This window comes from Gossypium arboreum, chromosome 11 (assembly GCF_025698485.1).
Source record: "Gossypium arboreum isolate Shixiya-1 chromosome 11, ASM2569848v2, whole genome shotgun sequence".
NCBI classification, from domain to species: Eukaryota; Viridiplantae; Streptophyta; class Magnoliopsida; order Malvales; family Malvaceae; genus Gossypium; species Gossypium arboreum.
Window position 1 is genome coordinate 14,728,842 of NC_069080.1, and position 11,078 is coordinate 14,739,919.

At 29.3% G+C, this 11,078-nt stretch overlaps 1 protein-coding gene across 1 annotated transcript; it reads right to left on the minus strand.

The window, feature by feature from the left end:
* Positions 1-4,587: 4,587 nt before the first annotated feature.
* Positions 4,588-6,957, minus strand: LOC108473192 (uncharacterized). The gene is made up of 4 exons (XM_053021039.1): positions 6,809-6,957; positions 5,838-6,186; positions 5,617-5,723; positions 4,588-4,994 (listed from the first exon to the last, which is right to left on the minus strand). Exons 2-4 carry the CDS (start codon positions 6,000-6,002, stop codon positions 4,784-4,786), a joined length of 483 nt encoding a protein of 160 aa, XP_052876999.1. The 5' UTR covers positions 6,003-6,186; positions 6,809-6,957; the 3' UTR covers positions 4,588-4,783.
* Between the last annotated feature and the right edge of the window lie 4,121 nt (positions 6,958-11,078).

Here is an 11,078-nt window from a genome sequence, read left to right on the forward strand (position 1 = left end):
CCAATTTTGGCTCATTTTTTGCTCCTTTCGCTCCTAAATGCTCTCCTAAGTATAGAAACATGAATTTAAAAGATTAGGAGCATCAAATTCACTAATTTACATAATTAATCATCCAAAAATACATTAAGAATAAGATTAAAATATGTTACTTCTATATCTTATCACTTATAGATAACCCCTTTGGTATAGCTTAATTGGTTGTATCTTTTCTTATCTTTCACCAAAAAAAAAATCATCAATCCAAACATTAAAATGAAAATAAAACATTTAAAACCAATAAACCCATGAACCAAATCATTCCAAAATGCTCTTTTGGCATCAAGATCTTACCTTTAATGTTGCTTTTAACATCCATAATTTCACTTATTTTCAAACGAAAATCTCTTAACAATTATTTTTGCTATACTATACACTAAACCAGATCAAAGATCATTAAAAGATTAGAAATTGGTGATGAACATGTATTATATTTATTATAAATATAGCATGATAGCTAAAATGCTGATAATTATGAAATAACTTTTATTTAGTAAAATAATACAAAAAAATTATAACTGGTTAAAATTATTTAAAGTAATTAATTTCAAATGGCACATGCACTTGAGATTCTTTGCCAGAGTGGTAAGCGAGAAATTATTTTATGAATCATTTCCACTACATCATTCATGGTCCCACTTAATTAAAAAAAAAACACACACACACACACACCATCTTTGATTTGAAAGCTTAGTCCAAATGTACATATGATATGGAAAAAAGAAGAAGAGATAATATGTATTCTTTTAATTGGCCAGGACTATAGATAATGTGATAGAAAGAGTCCATAAAATAATTTCTCATGGTAAACACATTAATTTATAACTATACTTCCAAAAAAGACTAGTGAGACTTAAAATGGCAGTTTTAAAACATTTGAAATGTAACTTTCATGAAATTGGGCAAGACCATGGATGATGTGGTGGAAATAGTCCATAAAATAATTTCTCATAGTAAACACATTAATTTACAACTATACTTCTAAAAAAGACTGGTGAGACTTAAAATGGCAGTTTTAAAACATTCGAAATATAACTTCCATTAAAGTTTTTAGTTACAAATAGTGAGTGTGCCACTAATAAAACTTAGATGGTACATTTTGCAGTAAATGAAATAAAGGATTTTCATTCAAATTCAACACTTGACTTTATCCAAGTGCCAGGTAGCTTGCCCGACTCGATAGCCTCAATGATTGAATTTGTACAGAGATTTTTTTATTTTGAAACGGCTTAGTCCAACTCGAATTCAATTTAAATAGTAAAAAATATTTCAAATTTAAATTTGATTACAAAATATATATAATATCAATTAAAAATATATAGTTTTTAATATTTTATTTTTTTTAACAGTGAAATGAGCTTTTTAGGCGGGTTAGGCTACGCCCAAAATGGGCCTAGGCATGGAAATTTTTTCAAAACATGACATCGGTCCGACTCATGGACAGTTTTGGTCTCAAACGATTCATAATTAAATTCATAGTTAATAAGTTGAGAGACCTGTTGTTAATCAATGGGCAATAATGGTATTGGAATAATGCGGTTTAAGGAACATAATGAAGCTTTTATGATAAAATTTGGCTTTAGCATTCTAACAAAATGAGCTTTTTTGGTTCATTTGTGGAACAAATATAAAATGAGAGAGAGACGTCTGGACAAGATCAATAAAAAAAATTGCTTTTATACAGAAATCACGTTCTAAAATTAGCGAACTTTGATGGACAACATCTCTTGTATTGTGAGGAATGGTGGAAAAATGTATGCTAATCTCACAAAAATCATGGTCTTTGATGTCAAACTTGTAAATCTCAAACTTCAAGATAATACTTTAATTTTAAGGAAACAACCTAAAATTTTTAATTTTTGAAAAATAACTTTATCATGCTTGATTCGCTCATGTCTTAAAGTTTAAATCAACCAATGCACTAATATCTACAAATTAATTCAAGACACATCAATAAAAATCCTAAATCGATAAAAAATTATTCTAATGGAAGTATGAGAAAATCACTTAAACACAAGACATAATTCAATGATTTTCTAATAATTATATAAATAACCTCCCCACACTTATGATGTACATTGTACTCAATGTATAAACAAATATAATCACAGTATAAGCAGAATATCATAAGAGAGGGAGAAAACTGAAATTGCTCTGAATATTGGATGAAATCGCCAGAATGGTGAAAAGCGGAATTGTAGGCAAATTTAAATGTAGTACATGATTTCCGAGCAAACTAATAAGAAAATAAACACAAATAGTGAAGAAAATTAAAATGTTACAACTCAATTAGAAACAACCATAAAAATGAAAATATGGTTCAAAAGATTAGAAATAAAATAAGTCTAAAAAAATAAAAATAAAACAACTAAGAATAAAAATAAACATAAACATAAACATAAAATAAAAAGAAAACAAATAAAATTAATTATCATCATCGTCAGAGGCATCGATATCGTGAATCGCTACTGCTGAAAAGGATATATGGAGGTGTTGACAGATTTGTTGCAATGTCGCGTCAATACTGTCGAACCTCTGAAAGCAATGTAGCTCGAAGCGAGTGAACTGCTCAGAGAGGTCCTCTAAAGTAGTAGCAGAAGAAGTAGTATGGTGACTCGAAGATGGATGATGAGGTGGGTCCTCGTGATGGAAGGGGACATCATCAATGAAGCCCTCCAACTCATATTGAAGATCAGAATGAGATAATCGGTACTGAGAAAGATCCACTCCACGAAGTCTCTCAATCATCCTTATATGGCTTATGCTCGATAATCCCTACGGGGACATCTGGCCTACTAGTGTAAGTGAGGAGGACTACTCTGGTGTGTCGAGGATATCGAGGTGATGTAACACCCCTAACCTACATCTATCGCCGAAAAAGGGTTATAGAGCATTACCAGAGTTTATAGATCAAATAAATAAACATATTGTCCCTTATACGAGCCTTCGAGGCCCAAAATATGCATTAAAAACAAGCCGGGACTAAATCGGGTACTCAAAAAATATTAAAATTTTTCAAAGCTGCAGGGATCACACGGCCGTGTCGCTAATGTATAGGTGTTTTGGCTAATATGGCCTATATGTCTTATGTTGCTTTGGTTATGTATTTAGCCATGTGATTTGGCTTATTTTGGTATACATGGTTATGTAAATATGTATAAATGATCTTTTGGTATGTGGTGTATAGTTGCTTGGTGAATACCTTGGTTGTGTGTTGGTAGTTTAAGTAGCAAATGATTGAATTTGAGATGTGGTATACTTGTTGAATTAGGCACAAAGTCTAATAAGTGAGTTTGCCCATTTAGGTATACTTTGGAGGTATATTTGGTATGTTGTAAAGTGATCATTGGTATGCGCTTATGTATATCATGTTGTATGTGTGGATAGTACATGATATAGGCTTGATATTTGTTGGTTTTAAATGCCTATTTATGCCATGGTTGTATGTACATTGTTGAGCTTAGGTTGGCATCATTTTGGGTGAGAAATATGGCTTGAAAAATGGCCTATTTTTGTCCACACAGGCAGAGACACAGGCATGTGTCTCAGCCGTGTGTGACACACGGTCAGGTGACACAGCGGTATGTCCCTTGAATTTTCTAATGGTTGCAAGTCAGTAGCTTCAAGGGCATGTGGCTTGGTCGTATGGCACAAGTCAGTATACCTTCCAGTTTTCGCACAGCCTAACACACGACTTGGCACACGGGCATGTGAGGCCATTTCGAATGGTACACGGCCTGGAATAAGAGTGTGTGGTCTGGCCATGTAACCCAAGTCAGTGAGTTACACAAGGTCGGGCACGTGCTGGGATACGGCCATGTGATCCTATTTCGAATGGCCACACGGCCTGAGACACAGGCATGTCCTAGACACACAGCCTAGCTGCACGGAAGTGTGTCCCCTGTACTTTGAATATTTTCCATGTTTTCCTAAAAATTCTTTAAGTACTCGGTTTAGTCTCAAACCACTTTAAATGTTTATTTTAAGCCTCGAGGGCTCGTATTAGGGACCATATGAATGTTTATGGATGGTTTTTGATTTTAATGATAATTGATTATGAAATGTTTGATGGTATAAGTTATAAGTCTAGTAATGCTCCGTAACCCTATTTCGGAATCGGATACGGGTGTTTTAATTTAAATACTAACTACCATCACAATAGCCACTATGAAATTAAATCATAATTAATACGATAACTCAAATATTCAGATTTAATTTTAATACAATATAGTCATTTTGATATTGTGCGGTTGCATAATAATATTTTTATTTGATTAAATTTTTAAAAATATTAGCATGATTATTGATTTAACATTATTTATATTTGTATATTACATGTACAAATAATTATAAATAAAAGCATGTATATTTTATTTGTACAAAAGAACTTATATTTAAATTTTATTCATACAATTAACTTGAAATCAAAGTTTTGAGTCATAAAATTACATCAAATCAAAATTCATGTTAAATCAAAATTCAAGTGTAAATTTAAAATTTATCCCTAATTCATATATACAAATTAAAATCCAAACGCTAAATATGTTATATTTTGCCAAATCAACATAGACATTAAAGTTATCATTTAAAAATGAAAAGAAAAATGACAAACCTAAAATTTTCATTAATGTCAAAATATTAAAATGAACTTGAAATCCAAAAGTACCAAATAAGATAACCAAACTCGCTAGTTTGCAAAGTTGTAGATGATATGATATGATTTTGAAACTTAAACAACACCAAAACCTCACTTATAATAGTAAATATAGGCATCCCTCTTTGTCTCTCTAAATGCCAGAGGTATGTAGCCAGTGGATGAAGCACCACTGCCAGTTTCTCTTTTGCACTTCCTCTTCTTGGGTTTCACCTGTTGTTGAAAAGTTGATGGGTATCTTGGATGGACTGGAACCCATGAACCTTCTTGCTGTTGTCGTTTCTTCTTTTCCTTCTCCATTTCACTATACCAATTATTTTCATTCCTAATTATTAGTTCAACGCTAACTTCAAATGTTGCAAACATCATCATCATTATCATCATCATGTGCTGTAAAAATATTTGTATCTTACATCTAATACATATATTAAAACATGGATATGAAAGTGAAATTATCTTTCATCCAATGTGTATATACAATGTATTCATATATGGATTTTACACCTACCTTGAGTTGGCATACGTAATTCACAAATATGTAAGACATAAATATCAAAACTACATACATTTTGGTCTAATACATTATGTGATACATGGAGTTTGACTTTTGTGATTATATATATGAAAATTTAATTTGATATAGAATTTACTTATTTTTTAGTGTGAATAGTTAAATCAAAATCAAAGTTTCATATGTAAAAATTAAACCAAATTAAAACTTCATATATATTGTTGCGTTAATTTAAACTTGATATATTTTATTGCACTTCTAGTTAAAATTTATGGATAGATTCAAGATTTATTAATGTAGGCTAAATATCTATATCTATATATATGTGTATGTGTGTAAAAATGATAAAAGTGTTAATTAATCTTATAAATTGTAATAAGAGGTTTTAGTAAAGTATAAGTGATGGTTTATTTACCTTGGATTAATCCTTTCTAGATACTCGCAAACTAGTGGTGGAGGAGCTACAATTTTTTGTAGCTCTTGATAGTCTACTTCCTCAGATACATCATTTTCATAATCTATCTGCATTAAGAAATTTAAGATATATGTACTCATATTAGTGCAAAAGAACAAAATATGAGAAAACCTAATACGTTTTTCATGTATTTAAATGTTAAAAAGAAAATAAAATAAAACCTGGAATAATTTGGTTTCACCACAGTAATTCACAACACTACCCATATAGCTTTTGTTATCAAATTCCTTATTAACCAAAACTCCCATCCATTTTTCAGCTTTGGCAGCCATCTGTTCACACACACACACACACACACACACACACACACACACACACACACACATAATATCAATAATAATAAGTTAAGAATAAATCAAGTAGGTCAAAAATTAGCAAAACATACATCAAGATCATTCTTATTTTCCTTGAATTTGATTCGCTGATATTCATCATTTTTGTTACTTTCATTCAATAGGGAAGATTTCATCGTAGCATCCTCCAAGCAGTTATCCTGAACATGATTTAATCCTGCATCACAAAAATTATTGGTAAATTATTTGTTAAAGGTTATATATTAATTAAACTACATTATTTCAATATTTGATACATATCCAAAGAATTATCAATGATTATTTTTGTATATAATCAGTGATACTTGTATGAACAATAATTATAAATATTAATTACTTCATATAAACTATTTAATCATTATCAATAATAATTTATTATTAACGCAACTATGCAAAAAATCTAATTATATTTTGTCGTGTTATTTGTCTACGTCACACATATATTACGTGTCAACTTAGTGACTAATTAAGTAGAAAAATGGACAACAATGTTATTAACGTATAAATAGTTGTTGATATAAATCATCGATTGTGTGAGTTTAAAACAAAATTAAATCAAAACCTACACAACTAAAATTAATCTAAATCATCAATTATCTTTCAAAAATTCAACCAAGATTCATCTAAGGAAAAAATAAAAATAAATTAAGATATTCTCATCAATTAAAGTCCCAAATATATATAAATATTTCATATAACAAAAAGAAATCATCAATCTAGACATTAAAATGAAAGGAAAACATAAAAAAAAAACCATGAACCAAATCATTCCAAATGCTCTTATGGCATCAAGATCTCACCTTCAAGGTTGCCTTTGAAATCCATAACTTCACTAATTTTCCAATGAAAATCTCTTAACAGTTCTATTTACTATAAATTGGTGATGAAAATATATTATATTTATTATAAATATGTTGATAATTATGAAGCAACTTTTATTTGGTGAAATAACACCAAATAACACCAAGAACATTATAACTTTTATTTAAAGTAATTAATTTCAAATGACACATGTACTTGAGATTCTTTGCAAGAGTGGAAAGAACTTTAATTTATAACTATACTTCCAAAAAAGACAACTCAGACTTAAGATGGTAGTTTCTTTTTGTAAGTTTTAAGATATTTGGAATGTTAGCCCAACCTTCTTCCATTAAAGTTTTTAGTTATAAATATAAAGTACGTGAGTTATAAAACTTATATGGTAAATTTTGTAATAATTCATTTTGATATAAAGGATTTCATTCAAATTCAACACTTATGTAACAAATAATTCACAATCAAAGTTATTGCTAATAAGTTGACTGCGTCAGTTATAAAACTTAGATGGTAAATTTTGCACTAATTCATTTTGATACAAAAGATTTCATTCAAATTCAATACTAGATTAATGTCGCTTAAGGAACATAATGAAGCTTTTATGATAAATTTTGGCTTTACCATTTTAACAAAGGAGGGAGCTTTTTGGGTCCGCATATTGCAGAATCAATGTAAAATGGGAGAGAGATGTTCAAACTAGATCGATAGACAAAATTGCTCCTTTATATAGAATTTAGCCAACTTTGAAAATATCTCTTTTACTGTAAGAAATGGTGCAAAAATAAAGTTCTGGATTGACTATAAATTATTGAATGTTGGACTTTTGAAGGAGCATTGTAAGGATTTGAGAGTTGGGGACATAGATGCTTGTATGAAAAGCTTCTTTCTGTTGATGTGGCACCACCACCTCATAGTAAAGTTGGTATTGATTCATTCACTTGGTTGCGAAACAAAACTAGTTTGTTTTCTATATCAAATGCTTATAAGTCTCTTTTGTGTTACAACTAGAAAGTGATTTGGAATACGCAAAGTCCTCGATGCATTTACCATTTCCTTCAGTAGTTGCCATAACATATTACTAACAAATTCATAAATTAATGGGTGTTAATCCTAGTTGCAATGTTTGTCGTAATTGCATGGAAGACCGTTTAGATGTTCTAGGAGATTGTGGTGTGGCAAAAGTAGTGTGGGAAAAATCATAGTTGCATATACGTGAAGTAACTTTTTTTATTCATCACTTGAGGTATAGCTCCTTAAAAATCTTTTGAATACTTTAGAATATTAGTTTATTGATGTTTATTGGGAAACTTGTTTTGGATTAGTTTTTCTTATAGAAAAATAGATATGAGGTTCTATTTAATAAAAAAAATTAAAATGTTGATGAAATAGTGCAAACAAGTATAAAGTTAGGCATTGAATATAAAACAAAGATATATGGGAAAAGTTGTATGGTTAAATAAGACTAGTAGACTAGTGAAATGACACCCTCCATGTGTAATACCATACATCAAATCTAGAAAATGATCGGATATAAAACACCACATTATTCACAAAAATGGCTTAAACAACCATTCTGTAACACCCTGAAAGTTGCTACAGTAAGAAAAATATTGTCCTTGATATAGTAAAATAAAGAAATAAAGTGACAAAAAGGGAAATTTTGAGTTATGTCAACAAAATCTATTTGGGTAGCATATTATGGTATATTAATTAAGAAATGAGTAAATTGCAAAAGTGAGAAGTTTTGTGGCCCAAGAGTAAATATTCAAAATTTGAGGTGTTAAAGTGTAAATATGGAAAAGTTGAAGGACCAATAGTGACAATATTTTAAGGGTGGAAGGATTTAGAAACTATGGAAAATATGAAAATTTTGAGGTGTTAAAGTGTAAATATGGAAAAGTTGAAGGACCAATAGTGAATTAGAACCAAATTGAATAAGTGGAAAAAGTATGAGGGGTTAAATCACAATTTTACTAAAATGAGTGATGATTCAATGGAGAAATTTTGAAGGCAAAATGGTCATTTAGCAAGAAAGATAATTTTGAAGAGTAATGATGATGTTGGTAATATTTAAAATAAATAAATAAATAATAGTTTATTAATATTTTGATTTGACATTTAATTATATTTAATTATTATTTTATTTAGTATATAAGGAAAGAAAAATGAATAATTCTCTTCATCTTTCCATGCTACTAACGTTAGAAGAAGGAAAGAAAGAAAGAAATTTTCTTTTCTTTACAATTTGGTCCTTTTACCAAAAATCCACCATTTTCACTTAGAAATAAAAAGAATTTCCATAGCCATCAAGAGAGAAAAATAATTAGGAGACTTTGGGGAGCTAGAATATCAAGTTAGATTCAAGAGAATAGAAGTTGGAGGAGAGAGAAAGTCAAGTTAAAGTTTGGTTTCAAGAGAATAAGGTATGGATGTTAAGGTTTTATGCTATTTTTAAGTTTAGTAGTGATAGAAAAACATAAAAATGGTGTTAAAGTAAAGATTTCTCATGAGGAAATCTTGTGTTTTTGACATGTTGATGAAGAGAGAAGTTGAGTAAGTGAATCAAGTGGTAGGAGAAGAGAAAAACAAGAGATTTTGATAGAAAAGAGGTAAGTACCCATGAACTTCCTTGTTACTTAAGGATTAAAATGTGATCTTTGTAAAGTAAGTAGTAATTAAGTAAATATATATACAGTGTGAAATAATTTCTAAAGTGAAAGAGGAAATTATAATAAAAGCATAATAGTTGGGTTCGTGTTAGTAAAAAATATACAAAGTATTAGATAAGTGAAATTATGAGAAAATGTGAAATTTTATGGAAACAAGAACTAAATTGAAAGATTTGAGAAATATATGTGGTGGAAATAATACAAGTGAAATACATAGAAATTTGACGTGGAAAATGAGATAGTGGAATTAATTATGTGAATTAAGTGAGATGTCAAAGAAAAATTGTGTTATAATGAATAGAGAACTTTTATGAAAAAAAGTGATTAAATTGGAAAGTTATAAAAGTTTGCAAGGAAATATTGATAATTAAGCACATAGTGAAAAATAAAAGAATATATGAATTTTGTAATCCAAACTACAATTATTTTCTAAGTTGTGGAAATTAAGGGCTAAATCGTAAATTTAGGAAAATTTTTATTAGAAATAGAAAAGTGAAGTGCATAAAACTTAGAATGAGAAAAATTGATGTTGTAGTGAATTTTGGAATATTAATAAGTATTGAATTAAATTATATGTGTTATTAAGAGTAAAATATATTACTACACGAAATATTGTGCTAATGACTAAATTACAAAATATATAAAAGTGATATGTGAAATACATGATAAGGATTATTAGTGAATTATGGATGAATAATGAATCTAGAGATATATTACATGTATTAAAGATAATGAAAGATATAAGTATACAAATTATTGGTACAAGGATTAAATTATAAAGTATGTAAAAGCATAATGCAAAAAGTGTAAAAGTGATATGTGTGCATGACATAATTTGCCCAAGTAGACAAGATTAGAACTACTAGGATATTAGTGGCATGCCATTAAGGGACCCTAACACGCTCTCCGATTATTAGCACATTAATGCTTTCCGTTTAGCATATTTGTGCTCTCTATATAGCACTTTAGTGCTCTCTGATGCACCTCTGTATCAGTTCCGTATATCCTAAGTGTTTTGTTTAGCTTACTAGGTCTCTGCTAAAAAGGTAAACAATTTTCGTTACAATGTAAAGGTTTTTCTCCGATTAATGTTCGAAATATTGAATTAGTAAAGTGAAGACGCAAGTACTTTGAATGTATTTGAGGAAATATAAAAAAAGACAATGACTAGTAAGTTAAATACGTAAAAATAAATTATGAAAGAAATGTGAGGAAATCAGGAAAATTTACACTAAATGGTGAAATATGATACATGTTTAAGAAGAGTAGTGATTTTTATAAGTTGATTTGAGGACTTAAGGACTAAATTGTGAAATAAGTAAAAAAAAACTATAAATGAATATGATAAATAAACAAAAAAACGAGATATTGGAAATTCAGAAATTTAATAGAATTTGAATATCATGGGTACTTACTAAGTCTTCACTGACGTAACATGTTTATTTTCAACGCGTAGGTAAAGTGCTTTTGAAGAGTCATAGTTGAGGTCGTGGACATCCATCTCATCACATCTCCAAGTACCAAGAGGGTATGTTTAATAATTTGGAATAAAATGACATGTAATTAGGAAGATCAAGTGTGTTCC

Bases quoted from the DNA above. Each gene is read 5' to 3' on its own strand.
- LOC108473192 (XM_053021039.1), bottom strand. From the start codon at position 6,002: ATGTGTGTGTGTGTGTGTGTGTGTGTGTGTGTGTGTGTGTGTGTGTGT. The intron at 5,724-5,837 runs GTTTTATTTTAT...TTCTTAATGCAG, and splicing joins GTGAAACCAAATTATTCCAG to ATAGATTATGAAAATGATGT. The intron at 4,995-5,616 runs GTAAATAAACCA...TAATTGGTATAG, and splicing joins CTAGAAAGGATTAATCCAAG to TGAAATGGAGAAGGAAAAGA.